General features: G+C 44.2%; 1 protein-coding gene and 1 long non-coding RNA gene across 2 annotated transcripts in view; one reads left to right on the top strand and one right to left on the bottom strand.

The window, feature by feature from the left end:
• LOC119910779 (MAM domain-containing glycosylphosphatidylinositol anchor protein 2-like) overlaps nt 1-23657 on the top strand; it is a 79839-nt gene that overhangs the window by 33855 nt on the left and 22327 nt on the right. The window contains exons 2-4 of the mRNA XM_038729587.1: nt 6601-6740; nt 17272-17446; nt 18578-18774. Of these exons, the coding sequence (XP_038585515.1) occupies nt 6601-6740; nt 17272-17446; nt 18578-18774 (512 nt within the window). The remainder of the gene's footprint in view (nt 1-6600; nt 6741-17271; nt 17447-18577; nt 18775-23657) is intronic.
• Nucleotides 11873-12677, bottom strand: LOC119910924. Its single transcript, XR_005445717.1, has 2 exons — nt 12601-12677; nt 11873-12455 (listed from the first exon to the last, which is right to left on the bottom strand). It is a non-coding gene; the product is annotated as an uncharacterized LOC119910924 (long non-coding RNA).

The raw sequence follows: 23657 nt of genomic DNA, 5'->3' as shown, positions 1-23657 counted from the left end.
GTGGCCGTTAATATGCCAGAGTGGCCGTTAAAATACCCGGGGTGGTTGTTAATATGCCAGAGTGGCCATTAAAATACCCGGGGTGGCCGTTAATATGCCAGAGTGGCCATTAAAATACCCGGGGTGGTCGTTAATATGCCAGAGTGGCCGTTAAAATACCCGGGGTGGTTGTTAATATGCCAGAGTGGCCATTAAAATACCCGGGGTGGCCGTTAATATGCCAGAGTGGCCATTAAAATACCCGAGTGGCCGTTAATATGCCAGAGTGGCCGTTAAAATACCCGGGGTGGCTGTTAATATGCCAGAGTGGCCATTAAAATACCCGGGGTGGCCGTTAATATGCCAGAGTGGCCATTAAAATACCCGAGTGGCCGTTAATATGCCAGAGTGGCCGTTAAAATACCCGGGGTGGTTGTTAATATGCCAGAGTGGCCATTAAAATACCCGGGGTGGCCGTTAATATGCCAGAGTGGCCATTAACATACCCGAGTGGCCGTTAATATGCCAGAGTGGCCATTAAAATACCCGGGGTGGCCGTTAATATGCCAGAGTGGCCATTAAAATATCCGAGTGGCCGTTAATATGCCAGAGTGGCCGTTAATATGCCAGAGTGGCCATTAAAATACCCGGGGTGGTCGTTAATATGCCAGAGTGGCCATTAAAATACCCGAGTGGCCGTTAATATGCCAGAGTGGCCGTTAATATGCCAGAGTGGCCATTAAAATACCCGGGGTGGTCGTTAATATGCCAGAGTGGCCGTTAAAATACCCGGGGTGGTTGTTAATATACCCAGGTGGCCGTTAAAATACCCGGGGTGGTCGTTAATATACCCGGGTGGCCGTTAATATACCCGGGTGGCTGTTAATATACCCGGGTGGTCGTTAATATACCCGGGTGGCTGTTAATATACCCGGGTGGCTGTTAATATACCCGGGTGGCTGTTAATATACCAGAGTGGCCATTAAAATACCCGGGTGGCCGTTAATATACCCGGGGGGTCTTAAATATACCTGGATGGCCATAAAGATGCCCGAGTGGCCATTAATATAGAAACTTGGTAGAAGGGTGTTACATGTGCTGAGGAAGAAACCCTAAAATTTTGGAGCTGATCCAAATTCCGGGGGCCGTCGTAAATAAAATGAACGTTGTGCCACGACTAAACATACAACAACACGTAACAGCTACATCCAGCATCGCTACAGAAACAAATGCATGGCTGGGAGAAATCAGGGTTTTCTGGATTTTGCGACCTGAAGATGTGACCCATCCTAATAATCATGCAGATGCTTTATGGTAGCTCCTTCTCTGTCCTCGCCACTGTTTATATGAGGGGTGAGTTGTACACACCTCAGCCATCACACCTGCGGTCTCCATAGACTCACAGGCGTCGGGCACACACCGTGTAAACGTGTTATTTTATTTAGGTGTAGTGCAAACACGTTGTCACATGATCGGCTGTGTCGCTGCCGCTGACACGTTAATGCTAACAGTTTTGGAAATGCACATCACAGAAACTGGACTGTTGCTCTGCGCTCTCCCAGTTCCATTCTGGTTGTAGTTGATGTCTGTGGGAGGTGTTAGGGCTCCCCAGACTCTCTGATTGAAGTGCATGCTGGGAAGGAATCAGTCCGACGGGGGGTGGGGGGTGTTTTGGGGTTTGATGACAACAGCAGGAAACACTAGCAGAGTCATTGGAGAATCTAAAAATAGAAAACAGAGGAAAAAGTAGGACAACCAGATCATCCACACCTCCTCCTCCTCGTCTTCATCTTTTTCTACTCTTCTTCCCCTCGTTCTCTTTTGCTTCGCTCCTCATCTCTCTCTCCTCATTCATCCTGCTTTTTTTAAGCTCCTTTTCCTCTTCTTGTCATCATCCTGAGGTTCTGGACATATTCAGCACACTAAGCAGCTTCCTGCGGTTCGCCGGCTGCAGTGAGGTGGTTCTGATCCGTAAAGCTGCAGCTGATCCGTCCTCCTGCGTGTGGTATCCAGTAAATCCATCTTGACGTGGAGGCAGTTCTTTACTGGCGGTGTTGACGAACTCTCTATTAGTTCTTGTAAAAGTAAAATTTTAAGGTGAAGCTGAGACCGACGCTAAAACAAGGTCGTTATTGTTAACGAAAACTAACGAAATAATGAAAACTAGGTTTAAAAAAATATTTTCGTTTCACTGAAACTTTGCAAATGTCTTTATTTTTGTCAGTTTATTTCATATTTCGTAAGCCTAGTATTTTGGTCCTTGTGTTCAACCATTGGAGGACTGGAAGTGAAGACCCTTGTATCTGCACGCCGCGGCATCGGCCTTAACATTTTCTTAAAGCTTTTTAAAATATTGAACCAGATGTTTTGAACTTGTGTAACTCTGAAAACAGCTTTTAAAACACTGCTCAGTCATCAGAACAAACTTTCCTGTGATTGGCGCTTGTGTAGTTTTTGAACCGGGGCGGATTCACGATCCACCAGCAGCAGCCACACAACCCACGCCACCCCTGATGGAAACAGGACTACTGAACAGTGTTACAGGAACTGTAGGAAAACAGAACAGGAGGCTAGAAGGAGTTTTCCACTGCAGAGGCTCTTTGCACAACATGGAGGAGAAACTAGAGTGATATTCTAACATTAGATAATTTAATCTAATAGTATACTGGCAGTGTGTTAATGTATAAATAGTAAAATTTTACTATATGTAGGATATTGTCATTTTATGTAATAGTACACTATACAGCCTCCCACTAGTCTAAAATTAATTCCAGTTGGACAAAACAGCAGTTTCATGTTTTCAGTCATTAATTTGTTAATGCTGCTGTCTCATCAGTAGTCACAACCATTCAACATTTAAAAGTTTACTGTAGCGCATCAAACCATTTCTATGTCCCGCCCCATCCAGGCTGTGATCGGTCAGTTGACGAACAGTGAAACTGACGAGCTCATCGATTTTATAAAAAGTTGATCATTTTTCAACAAAAGGCACCTGATATTGCTAACAGCCAGATCGCCAAACCAACAACCTCCTTATCTTCCCCCGGTTGTCTTCTGTCTCGCCGCTCCAGCTGCTGACATCTTTGTAACGAGCGGCCCACCGGGAACTCTCATTTGATTTACACCAGCTTTGCATCGCGTCCTGCCCGCTACCAGGGGCGGGATGTTTTTAACCATTAGCGGCGCAGTGCAGCGCGGCGAGCAGGGTGGGGGGGGTTATTGTAGGTTGTATAGTTATGGTTGTTACTCGCACATTTTGCTCGTAAATCATTTTTCCGGTTCGCACGGATCGATTTTTAGGGGCATATGCGAGCAAAATGGTCGCACTGTAGAGCCCAGAAGGGGCGCTGGATTTATACTCTAGCTGGCGGTGAGGTTTACAATTGTCACTGTTCTGACTTGGTGAGCTGGCTAACTTCCACTTTCACCCTCCGCTTACTCGAATGAGGGTAATCTATGAATCGTGCAGCTCTTCTAGGCTTTCCAAATGTTATCGACCGAACTTCTGAAAGCGAAACGAGCCATGTCGCGGGAGCTTGGAGAAAATGCAACCAGCCAAAAACACTGGTCATTTATTGAAAGGCCGGGACAGAAAAGTTTTGTTTTGTGTCGTGGGAAATATACTGTTATGGTGCTAAAGGTGCTGGAAAAAATTTGGGCGCACGTATATTTTGTGGCCGTGCACCTAAATGAAAAATGTAGGCGCCCCAGTGCAACTAGTGCAAAAAGTTAGTCTGGAGCTCTGCAGTGGAAGGTGAGGAAATATGTGCAACAATTCTCACGTCCATTTGAAAAGCTCACGCAAGAAGGGAAACCTGGCTCACCTCAAAACTTCTCAGAAGTGGATTAAGTGATGAAATTCCACATGAAAACTGTAAAATATTAAACTTCCTGCTGCTGGCCTCTGTCTGGTGCAGCAATGATGATGCAGTGAATAGTGACGATTCTCTCCGACCAATCAGCAGCCTGCTGTGTTTTCACGTCACATTTTAGTATCGCCTCAGCTCGACTGGAACCTCGACAGAGGTGATACGAGAAAAAGTACCTGGTAGCAGGTACAGGTGCAGCTTTTCAACAGAGTGGAGTCGAGCTGGTACCGTGCGGTGGAGAAGGGGCTTTAAATTGTACAAAGTTTTGTTGAGGTTTTATAACACAATACTTTTTCTGACCTTATTGAACCTCGCCCCTGACAAAAAGACAAAGTGACACTGAAGCTGATAAAAACTAAACTAAAATGAAGCAGTTTCAAAAAAAACAAACAAATTTAAACTGAACTTGAAAACAAAAAGTCAAAACAAAATAAAAACTATTAAAAAATGTAAAAACTTTAATAACCTTGACCTGATCGACTCTTACAAAGACAGAAACAGCTTCTTCTCAGATTTTAACTGTCCGTTTCCTTCTGAAACGCCAGGTGGCGCACAGCGGATGGATGGCGGAACACTTGGCGATAAAAGCGAGTGCCAGCAGATATTTTTGAGTTTCTGTTTCTCGGTTGGTTAAAATGTGGATCTTCTGCATCTTCGGCCCAAATTTGTTGTCAGGCCGGTGCTTTCTAACCATCAGTAAGTAAAAACTGCTTGAGTGACGAATCAGTAATGAGGCTAATGAGCTGTTCCTCACGGCTGCAGGTTACAGATCGCCCTGGGGAGGAAGAACAGCTGATTCAGGGTTAAATTAGAGACGTTGAAGCAGTAAGTGGTGAGTGTTTGTGTTCGTGGGTCTGAACACTACATTTATCTCACAGGCCGCTCGGGCAGAAATAGAGACGAAGGAGTGTAAAAATAGAGAAGCAGCGGCTGATCACGCCTCGCAGCTGCTGACACAGAAACAAACAGCCCGATGCAGATCAGGGTTAGTGGTCCAGTCTGCGGCCCGTCTGCGCGGCCTCACGCCGCCAAACCTCCCGTCAATTAAAAATTAATTTCCTGCTGACCTTTTTTCCGCCGCTGCTCATGTATAATTTCACAACTTTAATTAGCTGAACTGGTTCAGACAGACTGACTTTCAGACTTCAGCTGGTTTTAGTCTGCAACTTCCCCATAAAGCTCCCAGATCACCTGCACACAACAGGTGCCCCGAAAAAATATAGAATATCCTGAAAAACGTCCTTTCCTCCTGTAATTTAAGTCAAATATATATTTATATATATATATATATGAAAAACTTTCCCGAACAAGAACTTTCACATTATTTGCATTCTTTTTTTTCCCCCTGCATAAATTAAATAGAGAGCTCTGATCAGCTTATTAACTCGAAACACCTGCAAAGGTTTGCCCAGACTTTAATCTCTCAGTCCAAAGTCCTCTTTTTAGATGAAAGTTTCATTTGGAAGTCCGGGTCCCAGAGTCTAGAGGACGAGCGGAGAGGCACAGAGTTGCTTGGAGTTGAAGTTTCCACAGTCTGATTATTTGGGTCCTCTGCTGGCCCACTGAGTTTTATCAAAGCAGCGTGACTTTAGAGCACTTCATGCTTCACCTGCTGACAGGCTTTATGGAGATGCTGATTTCCTGTTCCAGCAGAACTTGGCACGGGACCAGAACCACCAGGAGCTGGTTTGCTGACCATGGTGTTCCTGTGCTTAAATGGCCAGCCAGCTCGCCAGACCTGAACCCCATAGAGAATCTATAAGCTTCAAGAGAAAGATGAGAGACCAACAACGCAGACAAGCTGAAGGCCGCCATCAAAGAACCTGGGCCTCCAGAACACCTGAGCAGGCTGGTTGCCACCGTGATGCAGTAATTCATGCAACAGGAGCCAAGTGCTGAGAGCATAAATTAATATTCTTCAGAACTTTTCAGAAGGTCGACATTTCTGTATTTTACATTATTTATTCTAATATTTTAAAACATGGATTTTTAATTTCCATGAGCTGTAAGATGAATTTATCCAGATTAAAACACAAAAAAAGGCTTGAAATATGTGACTTTATGTGTAATGAATGTAGAAAATATGAAAGTTTTGAATTAAATTGGTGGGGAAGTTAAACTGATGATGTTGGATCACAAAACGTGGATCACATGTTCCCACAAAGAAAAAGTTGACGGGTTCGGAAACTTGTTCAGAACGCAGCTGGTTTCTGATCAGCCCAACAGGACTCATGTCCCTCCACAAGTCAGTGACCTCCACCGGCTCCCCGGGGCCTCCAGAATCCAATCCAAGTCCCCGATGCTGCACTCAGAGTGACTACTGGGTCTGCAACTCCATAATACAAGCTTACGTTCCTTCTGGGCCTCAGACCGTCAGGCTCAGGGAAAAGCAAGTCGTTAAATGAACGGCTCAGATTGACACACCCGGGCTTCTGTACTCTGTCTGCATGAGGCAGCTGTGCTGCAGCCGACACCGTTATACACTGTACTGAACTGTCTTTTATTTTCTCAGTTTGACCCATTTCAGTGAAGTTAAAGGAAGAATCTTGCACTCTGCTGCTTTCAGAGGAAACTGAAATGTATTTTTACCTCGTGGTCGTATGAAGCGCCTGTTTGTGATTGGCCGGCAGGTGGTTAGGATCTGTAGGTAACAGCTCTCCGTCACTGACCCAATCTCCCGCTTGTGTGTTGTTTTGTGCTGAAAGTCGCGTGACACACGCTGAACGTGTTGTTTCTGTGTTGTGGTCCGCAGCGCCCCCTACTGTGCGCATCGTGCACTCAGGTCAGACGTGTAACGTGGAGGAGGAGCGCTACAGCGAGAGAGTTTACACCATCAGAGAGGGCGAGACTCTGGAGCTGCAGTGTCTGGTGACAGGACACCCCCGACCTCAGGTAACAACATGCTGGGTACACTGGGAACTCTACTGGGTACTTATACTGGTTTCACAGGTCAAAATGTACAAAAACCGACTTGGTTTTGAATCGAAATAATCAAAGAACGAACCGCACACGGGTTATTTTCTCTTAGAGACTTTTGTTTCCAGCAGTTTAGACAATAACGGCTGTGTGATGTGTTATTTTGAGGGGACAGCAGATTTACACTGTTATACAAGCTGCTCACTACTTTACACTGGAGCAAAGTGTCATTTCTTCAGTGTTGAAGCATAAAGAGATATAGTCACATGTTGTGGGAGGGGTGCACTCACTTTGTGAGATACTGGATGTGTACATACACGACAAAATCACAAATGTAGAAGCGACTGGAAATAAACAGCGAGTTAAAACGGTGAAACCAGGATCACTGTTAACCAGAGAAAGTTATTTTATACACGTGACGTCTTCAGCGTCTTTGTAGCCGATTAAAACACCAGAGAAACATGATGGAGAGTGAAGCTGCAAAAGAGCAGGAAGTGAACACACACACACACACACACACACACACACACACACACACACACACACACACACACACTCTTAATCCCTACTGACTCTGCAGAGCACATACAGTAATAAAACCTCCCATCATCCCCGGCGGCATGCTGTAAGTGCCAGAGCTCCCGCTGAGCTGAGCTGCTCCGACGCCTTAATGTTTCATAAGTGAGAGCAATTTCACAGAGAAGAAGAGGAAGAGGAGGAGGAAGAAGAAGAAGCAGAGGAGGAAGAGGAGGAGGAAGCAGAAGAGAGAGAAAAAAGAGGAAGAAAAGTAGAAGAAGAAGAAAAGGTGCGTTCGAGATGGCTACGGCTGACTTTCGCAGACTTGACAGTCTAACGTGACGTGAGCTACAGGCGTGCTATAAAAAGTCGGACACATTCTTCCTGCGTGAGCTCAGATCAGTGAGTCATCTTGCAACATTTGCAAAGTAAAATGTGCCGCCGGAGAAAAGCAACTGCAGCCGCTTTGCTCCTGCGAGCTTTTAATGTCACGTGACATGGCGAAAAGTCGGACACAATTTCTCACCAGCGTGCCTTACTGTAAGTCCAGCATGCATCAGGCGAAGTCAGCGCTGCGCAGCGCCGCGTGAACTCAAACGCACCCGAAGAAGAGGAAGAAGAGCTGCCGCCACCGTCTGGGAACGAGAAGAAGCAGACGGTAGAAGAAGAAGTGAGAGCTGCCGTCGTCATTAACGTTATTAAGATTTAATATAAACAACTCCTTAAGTTCCTTTTTTGTTTCTTCCAGATTTAAGTTTCACTGTATGTTTTGTTCTTGTGCAAATAAACCTTTCGTTTGTTAAAAACCTTTCTTGTTGTTATTTTCCAGAAACACTTTAAATAAACGTGGACAGCTCGCTCTATCCATCCGAACCTGAACTTTACATGCTGCGTTTACTTCACTGTGTCGGAGAGAAAGTGGGACAAAATGAAGCTCAAAGTTAAAAATCCCGTGTTTTAGAGTGGAACAGAAACGGCGTGAAACGTGATGGTCGGGGAGTTTGCCGCCGCTGATGTTTATTTCCCAGCAGCTCGTTAAAACCTCTGCTGCGGGCTGGAAGCTGCTGCTTAATTAACTGTCAATTAACTGAACGCTTAAATATCACCAGAGGAGGTTTAACCGCTCCTGAACACACACACTTAAAAACGGTTTTAACTTCAGTTCTCAGTCCCGTCTTGGTGGCCATCTTTGACCGAGTCATAAATATCAGAGCTTTCCAGTTGCTCATTACTCCGATGTTGGAAACTTGGATGAAACAGTGGAAACTCAGACTAGACTGACTTATTATTATTATAATAATTATTATTAAAAAATTATTATTATTCTCATTGTTTGTTATTTTAGTAATTGTTCCTTTACTGTTTTATTTACTTTATTTTTAATATTTATTTGTATTTATTTATTCTTTTTTAACACACACTTTTACTGTTTTTATTTATTTATTTTTATTTTTAATATTTATTTTTATTATTTATTTATTCTTTTTTAACACACACACTTTTACTGTTTTTATTTATTTATTTTTATTTTTAATATTTATATTTATTATTTATTCTTTTTTGACACACACACTTTTACTGTTTTTATTTATTTATTTTTAATATTTATTTTTTATTTATTTTTTTTTGACACACACACTTTACTGTTTTTATTTATTTATTTTAATATTTATTTTTATTTATTTATTCTTTTTTGACACACACTTTTACTGTTTTATTTATTTATTTTTATTTTAATATTTATTTTATTTTTTAACACACACTTTTACTGTTTTATTTATTTATTTTATTTTTAATATTTATTTGTATTTATTTATTCTTTTTTGACACACACACTTTTACTGTTTTATTTATTTATTTTTATTTTTAATATTTATTTGTATTTATTTATTCTTTTTTGACACACACTTTTACTGTTTTTATTTATTTATTTTTATTTTAATATTTATTTATTTTTTAACACACACTTTTACTGTTTTATTTATTTATTTTTATTTTTAATATTTATTTGTATTTATTTATTCTTTTTTGACACACACACTTTTACTGTTTTATTTACTTTATTTAATTTTGTAATTTATTTGTAGCTTTGACAATATTGTTTTACATTCAATGATTCCTCACGTACGAGGAACGAGTCCCGGTGTAACAGAAAACAGAGCTTTTAGAATAGAAATGTGGAAAATATCCAGTTCAGGTTAGATCAGCGTCTCTGTCCTCCACTCTTCTTCTTCTTCTTCTTCTCATGCTGCCCCTCCTCTTCCTCCTCTCTCCATCATCATCATCATCATCTCTCTGTAGTCTCTCTGCTGTCAGAGTGTCCAGGCTATAAATAGAGCTGCTGCTGGCACACAGTCTGAATCCACACACACACTTTCTCTGCGTCACTGCAGAGCTCAGCTTCACCGCATCTTTTCTTACATCCCCTCTTCTTCTTTAACACCTCGCTCGCTCTCGCTCGCTCTCTCTCTGCATCCACACTACTACGTTTTTTGTAAATAGATCTCCGTCCACTCCAGCGTTTTAGCTGTGTGTCAGAATTGATCTCCGTCTCTATTAAAACAAAGACACATCACGTGACCGTTCACCTACAGATTTCTCTGCTGGAGCGACAGCGAGGTGGAACCGTTACTGAAAGCAAAGAGACGGTGGCGGCGGGAAACAGACTGGGAGGCGACGCAAAGCACAGTACAAAGTATTTTAATACCAAAACTAAAACTCTGTCAGCAGCATCGTGTTCCTGCTTTGGTAGCCAATCAGGAAGCCAAACGTGAGCGTCATCGTTTTCACCTGTCGGCACTAACGCGCCGCCCCGGAGGTTAAAACCAGACAGTGAAGTCTGAAATGGTTTGCACTGGTCAGACTTGACCGTCTCGGTCCGGACGGGAGGAAACATCGCAGAAAGTGTCAAAGTCCTTACAGGCAAATCCCGCCACTCGGCCGCCATCTTGGCAACGGTATTATAACATGACCAGGCTCCTGTCTGAAAGAATGGGCAGAGAGCCAGAGCTGCACTTTCACGGGTCACCAGGACATAAAATCTGAAAAAATAGCTGAAAAACTTTGATGACTTTGCCCCAAAATAAGGTCTAAAAAGCGTTTTTCCCGACCGGTTTTACTTCTACCAGGCATGCGCAGTAGAAGTAAAACAGACTCTTACATCAGTGGAGCCGCACGATTGGCTGAAATATGTTTCCCGCATTGGCTGTTAAAAGCAGACGATTGACTTTGTAGCGGGAGGGGCGGGATAACCGCCATCTTTGCCGTCACGGGCTGTGGGAGCGTGGATGGAGCCTCTCGCTCTCGTTGACATCACGTCATTAACAATAAAGTTTTAACATTCAGGCCCTGTCTACGCGAAACCGTGACAGAAACGCAGCACCAGGTCACCGAATTTTTTCCAAGCCGTTATATGGCGGGCCAGAGCAAAGTCAAACCGTACGAAATCATGCACGCGTTTAGCTCAGTCGTGAGTCTGCGGGTAGATAGCGAGATCGATTCCATCTTTTCTCCCTTGTTAAACAAATTGAATCAAAGGACACTTTTGCACATGCTCACAATAAAGCATGCGCTGCAGCGTGTGTGCGGCGTTTGATCCGCATTCATAAACCTGTGGAGGCTTATTTTCATTTCCCTGAGGAGATTGAGGGGAATCAAATGACACGTTTACCGAAGGCGTTTTCAATGTGCTTCAGAACTCTTCAAAGTAAAAGCTCTTAATAAACTTGACATAAAGCATTTCTGCAAAAGACGTTCTTGCGTTTTTATTTTAGAAGCACAATCACTTTTTTCGACACCAGTCGCTAGAGCGAGTGCGCAGCCGTTATCCGCTGTGTTTGATGTCAGATTGTGCACCGCTGCCTGCTTTGTTTACGATTTCCTTCGGCTCCGATTGGCCAACGTGGCTTTAAGGTTAGGGTCGTATCGCCGCCTTGGCTTTTCATGTAGTAAGACATTTTTTTAAACGCAAGGAGTAAAAACTCTGTTATGATAATAACACCCGTCCACCTGTGTGGACGAGAAAATGGTTTTAGTCTGAAAGCGAGGGTTGGAGATCGAGAACCGGTTCCAAGGTGGAACCAAATTTCCTACAGCGTGGAGGTGATAAGACCCGTGCGTTTGGATTCTGCTTATCGGTTCCTAACTTGTTGCATATTTCAGCTCCTGACTGAGCTGCAGTGAGAATTTTACAGTCCATAAAATCTCTCTTACCTGCCAGCAGCTGCTCGACATCAGTGCTGCATCCTTAAAAGCCGGTCTGATATTTTCTCTTCCTCGTCTTCTTCCGTCTCTTCACCGAGTTTGCTTCTTCCAAAGAACAATAATCACTTGTTGCTGCTTCTAACAGCTTGCAGAACAGTGATTTAACGCCGTTGTCGCGATCAAAATGTTTGCGTCGGAGTGGTAACAACAGATCAGCCTGTAGCACATCAGTGCAGCGTCAAAATGATATGATGATATTTTAAGATAAAATTACCACATAATGATGCTTTAAGTTGTGGCGTTTTGAGCTCTCAGGGCCACCGTACCGCCGTTGGTCACTGCAGTCTAACACAGCGGGCCTGTAATAAATCAGTAAATGTAGAGCTGCGATCAGTAAATCAGATTTATTTGGTTCTGGACTGTTGGTTGAATAAAACAAGCTCGGCCGCAGGGCATTTCCTGTCAGTTTATAGATGAAATAAATAAATAATCATTAGCTGCAGCGCTGCCTGTGCAGAGTGATCAGACACTTCAACACAATGAACGTTCTGTTATAGTGAGGGAGGATTTTTTCCGAACACACATTCACACCTGCGTCTCTAGTGACAGTGAACGCAGCACATTAGCTCCTGGTGTTAATTAGTCTGCCTGTTTCAGGTGGGACTGAATGACAGAAACACACAGAGGGAAGCTGTCAGCTCACCTGCGCTTTGTACTTTCTTCCTGTTGGACTAGTCGGTAATGTTGCTCTGTCTTGAGCAAGAAATAATCGATTTCTATACATTTTCCCTCTTGTTTAATGGCGTACAGAGTAATTATTATAAACAACGGTCCTGTTTCCATCCAGATGTGCCCGGACTTTACAATCAGGAACGGTGCATCGCTCACGTGACGTTCACAGTGTTGCTGCCGAGTGCACAAGATCAGAGAACGCCGGCGAACGGGTCTTCTGTCTGTGCGTGAGGTGACTCCCTTAAAGAAAGAGAAGAGGACACTTTATAAACTTTGTGAAACGCTAAATCCTTATTTGTTCCCTTTTGTAAATTCGACTAATGTAACACACAAAGTTATGTGTTTGTATAAAACAGTGTTAGTTTGTCCTGGCGTGTTGCAGTACCGGCGTGTTGCAGTACCGGCGGGTTGCAGTACCGGCGTGTTGCAGTACCGGCGTGTTGCAGTACCGGCGGGTTGCAGTACCGGCGTGTTGCAGTACCGGCGGGTTGCAGTACCGGCGTGTTGCAGTACCGGCGGGTTGCAGTACCGGCGTGTTGCAGTACCGGCGGGTTGCAGTACCGGCGCGTTGCAGTACCGGCGGGTTGCAGTACCGGCGCGTTGCAGTACCGGCGGGTTGCAGTACCGGCATGTAAGCTCCTCTCTCACTGGGTAAATGATATGTCTTGTTTCTCGCACCACACACTCAGTTATTTCTGACATGTTTGGTCCATGACAGGATTCGATTTCAGTGGAACTTCATGTTGCTGCAGCAGAAACGTTAACTTCTTACCATTCCTGTAAAACGCCAATCCCAGGCAAGCCAACAGTAAACTGAATGCAGCCCTTGAACCAGTTGGAGAATCTGAAAGAGAACAGAACTGCAGAACACTGCAGTGTCTAACAGTCAGCATCACTGCAAGTGATGAGTGCAAGTTTGAACAGACTTAAAGCAATACATATTTCATTTCCGCACCTGCATGCCATGAGCTGGAAAACACTGTGGGGCCACAGCGGAAAGCCTCACCTAGTCCAACTTTTAATTTTAGAGCAATACCATTTACACAGGTTTTGATAAGGGTAGGTCTGAGCTACAGGAAGCGCCAGTCATCCGCACAGTTGGCTCGGCCTGCCCAGGAAATAACAGGGGCCGGCCCTTCCTTACAGCGCGGGCTCTCATTGGCTGTTGGAGGCTGTGAAAGGGACATGTGAGCGCCTATTGGGTCGGATTTGGTGTCAGAGTTCCAAACTGGAGTTATTCCGGTTATAATGACCTATCAGGTGCGCCTACCTGCAGCCGTCTCTGAGGATTTCCTGATGGAATAATATGTTTCGGACTAAATGTTTTACTAGATTGGATCGTCTGGACCTTTGACAGCGTAACAAGACCGTTTCTGTTGGAATATAATCCATCGGTGGATGAAGTTACTGTGAGGCTTCGTCGGTGAGTCGCTTTCGCTTGTTCCCGGCTGGTCTGACGGAGGCGCTGATTGGACGCGCTGTGGTGACTGTATCTTGAAACGGTTTGCATTGGTCGGATCACGAGGATTTCACAGCGACCTGCGCTGCACGTTTACCGCCAGACTGAAACTTGACACCAGACTGATTTTTAGCCATTTGTCAATCAATTCATAATCTTCCACGTCGTCGATGCATCTAAGGATTGATTGTTTGTCCCTAATGAGCACACAGCTGCTACGTTAACGTCATACTGTTTGATCCACCGTTTAGTTTCGCCAACTGCTGGAAAAGCGAGCTGACCTCTCCCTGTACCAGGACCTGCTCTCTGTCCCCCACACCAGACTCCAGAACCTTCAGCGTCACAGCCCCCCCACCCGTCTGGACCTCATCCCCCCCAGAGATCCGAAATGCTCCCAACAACCCAGCTCTTTAGCAAGAAATTCACTCCTGAATGACTTTATGTTGTTCTGTAACTACGTGTAAAGCCTCCTTGGGTCCCGTGAAAGGCGCTAAAAATATTTATTTATTTATGTAACGTTAAATTATTAACAGAGTAATATTCATTAGCTCAGCTGTATGTCGTCAGTACTAACCTACATACTTGTCCAGGGTTGAGAACATCGGGTACGAGCTCAGACTGAACTGGTGTGCAGCTCTGTCCTGTTCACAGACTGAACATCCTGATTATTAGATTTCAGTTTGCAGAGTCTGACAGCTGGTTGTTGAAGAAATGAGCTTAATGAACTCAATTAGGGACACAAACTAGTCCTTTTAAGCTAATTAGGAGAAGTTTCTTTAGGGTTTTAATGCTCAAATTAAATGCTTAGTAATAATCCAGAGAAGCTGTATAGAAAAAATGATGCCTCGATAATCGTTTTATAATCAAATCGTGAGGCGCCCAGAGATTCCCTCCCCTAGTGCGCAATACTGAAGGCTGCCGCCAGGACCAGAGAGCCCGCAAAACAGTTTTGTTGCTCCTTTGAGGTGGTTTTTGTGGAAAAAGAGTAAAGGCGCTAAACGGGAGCTGGAAAGATGTCTATGAAGATTCTCAGTCATCCAGGTCATAGTAACAGGAGCTGGAAACACTTTTTCTGAATAAGTTCTGACGTAGCGAACTCGTAACTCACGTCTGAACAGCTGTTTCTGCTGTCGGCGTCTCGTCCGGCTGTGCAGAGTTCTGCACGCCTGCTGAGAATTTCCTGCAGCTCGCGGCCGGTGACGCTCATTTGTGACGGAAACGCACAGATTTCACAGTTTCTATATTTGTTCTTTTTTGGCACAGGCCTAAAACAACCTCGAGCTTAATTTAAAAGCTGGCAGCTTGATAAGAGGCCTTGTGTAATATTGTGATTAATAATCTAAATAGACGTTATTGGTTTTTGATCAAAAGTAATGCGATCATAACAAACACACATGTGCAGCTGTCCTTATCTACACTGAATTACACATCTAACATTATGTTGCTTTAAATAAACATCTCCACCACTTTGACAACACATTGCGTTGTTTATTTCATTCTTAGAAAACAAAGCAAGTACAGAAACGTGGTGCAACAACAACACAGGAACTGTTTCCAGGGGCCCTGAAAGGTGCTTGTTGTCGCTGTGGTTTGTGACTCGTGAAGTTGTCGCAGTGTTTTGTCTCTTTTATATGTGAGCGTACGAGAGCTCAACACAGATACAGTGGCGTCGTGTTAATTAGACGCCGTGCGGAGAGCGTCGTCACACGGATCCAGGGTCTGTGCACGGAGACTATTTTTAGCTCTGTAATCGTCAGGTCGCTGGTTTTGGGGCTGTTAACCGTCTGCCTGCACAGACGGATAAAGAGTCAGCCTCGCTCCAGCTGGCAGCGGGGCGACCGACATGTGGGAGGACTGTACCATGGGAGAGAGGGGGGGGGCAGGTGGGAGAGAGAGAATCAGGGCAGGAAAAATGCTGATGGAGGCGAGACTGCAGGTTTGGTTTCAGAACAAAGTTTGAAGGCTGTGAAAACGTCTCTGTGCTTCCTGTAAGTCTGTTATTTAATCTACTGAAAATCACATTTCACATTAACTTTCATGGAGATGGATTTTTCACCTCGTCGTTGCTGCTGCTGCTGCTGTTGTCATGTTTTGTCTAGTTTTATTGCTACTGTGGCAAATTGAATTGCCCCTTAGGGACAAATAAAGACTGAAACTACACATTAAGTCCACGGATCAATAAGGATTTTTCTAAAAAAATATACAGACGAGGGCACAGAGGGTTTTCCTTTCAGGGCTCTGACCCAGTAACCTCCACCAGCCAGAGCGTTAGGGCAGCCTGCACGTAGCCTGAGAGGCGAAACCCAGGGCGGGAAAAGTTCACAAACTGAAAACAGAGGAAGACTAAAGTTTGAGGGCTGGAGGTCTACTAACATCTGGACATACAGAGCAGATGGTAACAAGAAACGACAACAAGCGTCTAACATCTAAAACATGTCAATATTTATTTATTTGTGCTGCCTTTTCAGTTGTTTACAGTCCGCTCCAGATTAATGATTAATCAGTAATTAAAAACAAAAATCCCTGGTTGTTTTCTATCTGAGAGAGAGGGGGAGGGAGACAGATGGAGGAGGAGGAGGATGATGATGGAGGAGAGAGGAAGGGACAGCTGGTGGGAGGGGCGGATGGAAAACTGACCAACAGATGCAGAACGAGGACAAATCTGGACCACACACACAGACAGACGCTGCCTCTGGGCTCGGTACTGAACCCAGAGTCTGGCTCAGAAACAGGAAATTGTTCAGTTCACTCAGATAAGAATTAAAACCTGAAAATCAGGATGACTCACCTCTTGAAACTGGTCAAAACCAGTTTAGACCAGTTTAAACTAAGACCTGTCCAAATCGGTTTAAACTTTTCTAAACCAAATCCATTTAGTGGTCCAAACCAAACCCGTTCAAAACAGTGTAAACTTATCTACACTCCAAACCAGTTCAACTGGTCCAAACCAAATCAGTTCAAAACAGTGTAAACTTATCTACACTCCAAACCAGTTCAAACTGGTCCAAACCAAATCAGTTCAAAACAGTGTAAACTTATCTACACTCCAAACCAGTTCAACTCCAAACCAGTTCAAACTGGTCCAAACCAAACCAGTTCAAAACAGTGTAAACTTATCTACACTCCAAACCAGTTCCAAACAGTGTAAACTTATCTACACTCCAAACCAGTTCAAACGGGTCCAAACCAAACCAGTTCAAAACAGTGTAAACTTATCTACACTCCAAACCAGTTCCAAACAGTGTAAACTTATCTACACTCCAAACCAGTTCAAACTGGTCTAAACCAAACTAGTTCAAAACAGTGTAAACTTATCTACACTCCAAACCAGTTCAAACTGGTCCACACCAAACCCGTTCAAAACAGTGTAAACTTATCTACACTCCAAACCAGTTCAAACTGGTCCAAATCAAACCAGTTCAAACTGGTCTAAACCAAACCAGTTTAAACTGGTCCAAATCAAACCAGTTCAAACTGGTCTAAACCAAACCAGTTTAAACTGGTCCAAATCAAACCAGTTCAAACTGGTCCAAACCAGTTTAAAGTGGTCAGTCTGCTGTGTATAATAACCCCCCCCCCCCCCAAATCTCTGTGCAGATCCGTTGGACGAAGACGGCGGGCGGAGCCTCGGACCGTCAGGGCGACTCCTCGCTGCTCAACGAAACTCTGAAGATCGATAACATCAGCCGCCACCAGGGGGGGCGCTACTACTGCAAGGCAGACAACGGACTGGGATCCCCCGCCATCCGGTCCATACGGGTCGACGTCTACTGTAAGAACACACACACACACACACACACACACACACACACACACACACACACACACACACACACACACACCGGTTTTCCTCCCACTTTAGTTTCCTGCAGCGATCCTGAGCTGTCAGATTAAATCCTCCTCCGGACACGTCTCCTCGCCACATGTGACAAACACTGTGCGTCGGTGTTTGCGGCTGATTGTTGGCGACCTGCATGTGTGGAAACGAGGCGTCGAGCTGTGATTCTCCCCCCCGCAGCTGTGCTGGCTGAAGATCTGTCGCAGCAAAACACGAGTCGGGATGTTTCTCTCTGCTCACCTTCATGTTCGGATGCTGACGGTCCCAGTAATCCCAGTACAGAAACGTCCTCGGGGTGTTTTTATATCCCTCGTGTGTGTCGCCTGAAAAGTTTCCTCCAAAGTAACAGAAAGCAGGAGGAAGTGACACGAGCAGACTGCGAGCGTTGTTGTGTAACAGCCAGAATGTCCTGGAGCGTGTTTCTTATTGGGATTACAGGGATTTAAGTGGTACCTGAACGCATCGCGGCTGAGTGCTTCCTTCAGGGCACGGAGGCTTTTACACAACATTTCCTCCCTCTCCATCAAACTGCAGCAGGAAACAGAATAAATCATTAACTCACCGCCACGCCCTGACCTGCAGCCCGTACAGACGCACTCGCAGTGCATTATGGGAGTTACCAGCGGGCGGGAGCAGATTGTTTTGGCTTCTGTTTACGTGCAGCGGCTGTTTTCGGGCCCTGATGTGTTCAATGTGCAGGTTGGAGTTTGTCTTCGCTCTGTGGGAAGTAGATTAGCGACCATTAGCCTCTTTGCTGGCGGCGGCTTCTTAACCGGACTCATTACCGCGCCGGAGCCTCATTGCTTCTGCCGCCGTCAGCTGATCGGGCAGCTCGCTGTGTTTCCAGCCAATTAAAAAGCCTCTGGCTCAGCAGTAATTACCCCCACTGCAGGAAAAGTGACCCACTGTTTGGAAAATACAGAAACTGTAAATTCAGACGCTGCAGGAGGAGACAAACATCACCTGGCCTCGCCTTCAGCTGACAGGAAGTTACTTCACAGAGAGTTCATGATTGTGTACTCGCTCATCTTTCCCCCCTTTATCTCTCCTCCTCCTCCTCCTCAGACCTGGACGACCCGGTGATAACGGTGCATCAGAGCGTCGGCGAGGCGAAGGAGCACTTCTACTTTGAGAGGACGGTGTTTCTCCGCTGCGTCGCCAACTCCAACCCACCCGTTCACTACACCTGGAGGAGAGGCCGGGAGGCGCTGACGCAAGGCTCCGACTCCGGGGTGGAGATCTACGAACCGTTTTTCACCCAGGTGAAGAAACACACCTCCCAGTTTCTTAGTATTATGAACCCAGGGCCTGTTTTCATCAAGTGTCACAGCCGAGCTTTTTATATAAATGAACAGTTTAATGGTCAGAACCCTCGGGGCAGGACCGTCAGACCGCCCGCTCACACATTTCTGCATTTAAGATTTCATGAAAATAGTATGCAGAACAGTAAATAACTTACGCACCTCTATAGCGAGACACAGAAAAAACTCCCGCTCACTGTCTAACTTACAATGGTGTTACATAGAGAGACGCCGTCTTTTGTAGGAGGTGACTTATTTGTCTACACCAGTCACCTACTTCCTCATAAAATACAGCCATTGCAAAACATTCATTCATATTTCCATGGGATGAATGTAGATTTCTGTATCCATGTACATCAAAACAATAAAATGCTCTCGCAAATCTTACTGGTGCCTTATATAACCTAACTCAAATAAACATGGAGGAAAAAAACTAATACACATGACATATATGACCCAAAAAACAACAATCTCCATCCATCCGTCAACAACCACTTATCCTGCGTACAGGGTCGCGGGGGGGTGGAGCCAATCCCAGCTGACATCGGGCACAAGGCGGGGTACAACCTGGACAGGACGCCAGTCCATCGCAAGAAACAACAATCTCATACTTCAGTAATGTTGATGTAAACTAACAATGAAATTTATAAAATTTCTAGAAAAAAAGGAAATAAAACATCACCATAAATGTGAAAATCTTCACATCATTATAAACGTGCAAGAAATAATTTAGGGTTATTGGTCGGATCTGAAGCAATAAGTTTTACATCCAATCCAAAAGTTAGGATGTTAACAAATAAATCAGACGATGCAAAAGCAATTTCTTCCCTAATTTATGGTCTTGACTGGTCTTGAAATAAAATCCCGAGACCGAGACAAGACCAAGACCATCAAAAAGGGTCTTAAGACTATTAAACAGTTCAGCGGGGAGCTTTGACAAGAATGAATGAATAAAAAAAATGTACAGATGCATATTTGCCACAATATTATTATGATTATTATGGCATTACTACCTGCAGCAGCAACTATCCTGAAGGCTCGTCACAATTAAACGTCCTTGCTGTGCGAACATTATAACGCCGCCGACAGGCAAGCGATCCGTCTCAGGAGAAACCAAAGATGTTTGTGGCAGAGAGCTTCTGTAGCGGCCGTCTGCTTGAAAAGATGAGCTGTCAGGGGAGATTTATGATCGTGTCCTCATTTCAACGCATTTCCTCGTGTATTTATATGTTTCCGGTTCACACGTCAACCGCTGAACTTCCTGTAAATAGTCTGAAAGTCTGAACCAACCAAAAAACGCTTTCACACCAGAACCGAACCGAACCTTGGTTCAGTTTGATCCAGATCCAGACTACCTCTTTTCGTTGGACCAAATTTCGTCTGTTTGGTTTCACACCTGCAATTTTGGTTCGGACCAAAGGAGGCAGGTGTGAAAGGCGCCTTAGAGAACCAGCTACCTAGCAACATATTTCTACATCAAACAGGTTTTACTATATCATAGTATTTATACTTTTAATTAAATACATGCAAATATGCTTTATGTTCAGGTTATTGTTTACCATTTGCACGGTGTGCTTCCACAGGAGCTGCCGTTGTTGTGTGACGTCATTCAGCTGCTACAGTGTAAGGCAGCATAAGTTTATCGTCACACCCCTAATCTGAGCCCTTCAGCAGTAAGTGACGCCCTTAACCATTAGCCAGAAACCCCATCCAAGGGAGGTTAAAATAGCCCGGGGAACTGGACTAGGTCGAAGGTCTTCCAAGAGGCTTCTTCACTTCAGACTTGGCCTCGCGTGACTCCCACGACAGCTGCCAGGAGCACGAACGAGCCAAGAGGCGTCCATCACCTTGATAACGACCCGCCAGAGGTTAAAGAGCCGGGACTCGCTGCCAGCCAGTCAGAGCTGAAGAAGCCTCCCGTATAACCTTCCCCGAATGACCTCCGTCTTTTCTGAACTGTGTTTCAATACCTGAAGCAACATCAGGTGAGATTTATACATTTATACCAAAACGTTTCCCTGGATAAATGGTGGAAACCTTCAGCTGTGTAGAAACATAATGTCAGCAGACGGAGTTCTTGTTACGCAATCAGAAAAAAACATTTCTTCTCTCCAGTTTGTTTCCAAAGCCGTCATCACATGCCCGTGAGATTTGAGCTATTTTCTCATTTTGGCCCGACGCTTCTTCCAGATACAACTTGAGTACCTTCTTTGGCTTTTATATTTCCACAAACACATTTCTGCAGCAGTGTAAGTGTCCAAATCGCACCTGCCAGAGAGACAGAAACTCGTCTGATGCTTTCTGCTTTGTGTCTGAGTGACGCCTCGCTCTGAAGCGTTGAAGTCTTTCAGTCCCGGTTTAACTCTCAGTGTGATGAGGACTTCGAGGTGCTTCTTTAATTCGGGCGCTGGTCCATCAGCTGTGGCCAAAAATAGTTAGAAAGTTTGATTTATGTCCAAAACCCGTCGACAGGTTTACTTCCATTTGGTGTTATTAAATCCTCAGATGTCTGAAATGAATTTATTTTATGAGCCAGGAGGCAGACGGACAGAAGGGCGGATGAATAACAACGATTTAACTTTACTTCTTTTTGTTGAGCGGAACAATTTTAATATACTTAATTTGATGTAGATCTAGATGTGACTGCGTCCTCATCGTGTGGAATTTCAGGGCGACGATCTTTTTTCTTTATTCGTCATGGAAAATGTCAGTTTTTCCATCACACACAGTGTAAACAGCAGTCCTTACTGAGTGCAGATTACATCTATCTGCGATCTTTATAGCTAAAATGAAGTCCATTATTATATAATGTTTTTTATGTCATGTTAATCTCAAAAAAGTGAGTAGACCCCTCACGTTTTGCAACCTGTGAAGCTCTGCTGAACTCCAGGCCCAAGAGGGTTAAGGCAGCGCTGGAACACAGAATATTGACACTTTGGGCCAATTTGGACATTTTCTCTTAGGGGTGTCCTCACTTTGTTGCCAGCGGTTTAGATATTAACGGCTGTGTGATGTGTTATTTTGAGGGGACAGCAGATTTACACTGTTATACAAGCTGCACGCTCACTCAAGCTGTATGCTCGCTACTTTACACTGGAGCAAAGCGTCATTTCTTCAGTGTCGTCACATGAAGAGATATAATCAGATATTTACAGAAATGTGAGGGGTGGACTAGAGATTGTATTTAAGCTCAATTATTGAAAAGTAACAATAAAAGAGATATTTTAAGAGCAAAGAGAGGAAAAACACTCCCTGTGGTTTTTATAACTTTAGTTACAGACATGTGGAAACGACGGCTGAACAATTAATCAAAATCTTATCAAAATTGCAAAATGGCCTGCTGTAATTTTCTAATCACAGGAGGGGCAGTATTAATTAAATATTAGTTAGTTAGCAAAATGTGACTGACCTCAAATTCTACAGACCTAAGAAAACATTTGTGTTTGGTACATTTTGCGTTTGTGCTGATTTACAGCAGACTAACTGGACAGAGCTGCTGCTTCCTGTTAGCTTGATCCCAGACTGTGGACACTTGGTCTTTCTCTCTCTCTCTCTCTTTCTCCCTCGCTATTTTCTCTTTCTTCCTTCTCTTTGCAAACAGCGCCACCAACTCTCGAGCGTTGTGCGACGGTACGAATCGTCCGTGGGAAACAGTGCGCTGCATGTAGATATATGTATTAAATCAGTCAACTCGACGTGGCCCTCAGGGATTATATCTAATTCCTAATTTTTATCATTTCAAGTTTTCAATTCAACTTTATTTATTTAGCGCCAAATCACAACAACAGTTATCTCACAGCGCTTTTCAAAGAGCAGGTCTAGACCGTACTCTGTGATGTTATTTACAGAAGCCCAACAGTTCCCACCAAGAGCAGCACTAGGCTCACAAAATATTTAAAAAGAAATAAAAAACTCTATATATCGATGTCACAATGTGTATCTACGTTAACTAATCCTCAGTTTCACTGCTCATGCCTGAGCACCAGTGATGGCTAACAAATACATAAAATATGAAATGATTGAGTTGGCTCTCAGCTAGCTAACATCACATAGCTCATTTAAATGCAAATTACAAAAGGCAAGGCAACTTTATTTGTACAGCACATTTCAACAACAAGGCAATTCAAAGTGATTTACATCAAAGATAAAAGCAACACATGTATGTATTTATTATTATATTATTTTAAAAAGGGTGAAATAGAAAATAAAACCAGGCTGAGGGGTTAATGAGCAAATACTTCAGTTACAATTATTTTTTGTCTCTGAAAAGAGAATAAACAGAAGGATCTACTCTCTCTAGCTGGTCTGGACTCGGGTCCATAGACATATTTGGGTCCACTGAGTTTGGTCATGTCTGAGGCTTCGCTCTGCAAACCCAACTTATCAGCTGGAAACCCCGAAAACCCTCGGACACCACAGAGAAACCAGGACACGTCCCGTCCGCGGGCCACTTTGATCCAGTTACACTCTGGACCCACTTGGTCCTGCAGATCAGTCAGGCCACCTCCTTCACTCTGTTCAGTCTCACTCTGAAGGTAGGAAAGTTGAGTGTATAGCTAACTGCTGACATGCGTGCATGGTGGTCTGGACTGGAGCAGCAGCGTTCAACTGACATCAAGGTTAGGAAATGGTGCGGCCCATTTTAGGGCTGTCAGAAATGGTATTTCAAGATTATTAAATATATGGCACGAGTATGGGAAATATATTGTAATATTTACAGTGACGGGCAGGTTCCTTCTTATATCAGGTTTTATTTCAACTGCACAGGCCGCCAGAATAAAACCACTTCTCCCATTCTCAGTCCAAGATATGGGATCTCTCCGTCCTCAGGACTTAACGTTAAA

The sequence above is a fragment of the Micropterus salmoides genome, unplaced genomic scaffold (assembly GCF_014851395.1).
Source record: "Micropterus salmoides isolate LMB-PRFRI ecotype aquatic unplaced genomic scaffold, ASM1485139v1 Ms_hic_scaffold_19, whole genome shotgun sequence".
NCBI classification, from domain to species: Eukaryota; Metazoa; Chordata; class Actinopteri; order Centrarchiformes; family Centrarchidae; genus Micropterus; species Micropterus salmoides.
This window is presented reverse-complemented; position numbering and strand designations above follow the sequence as displayed.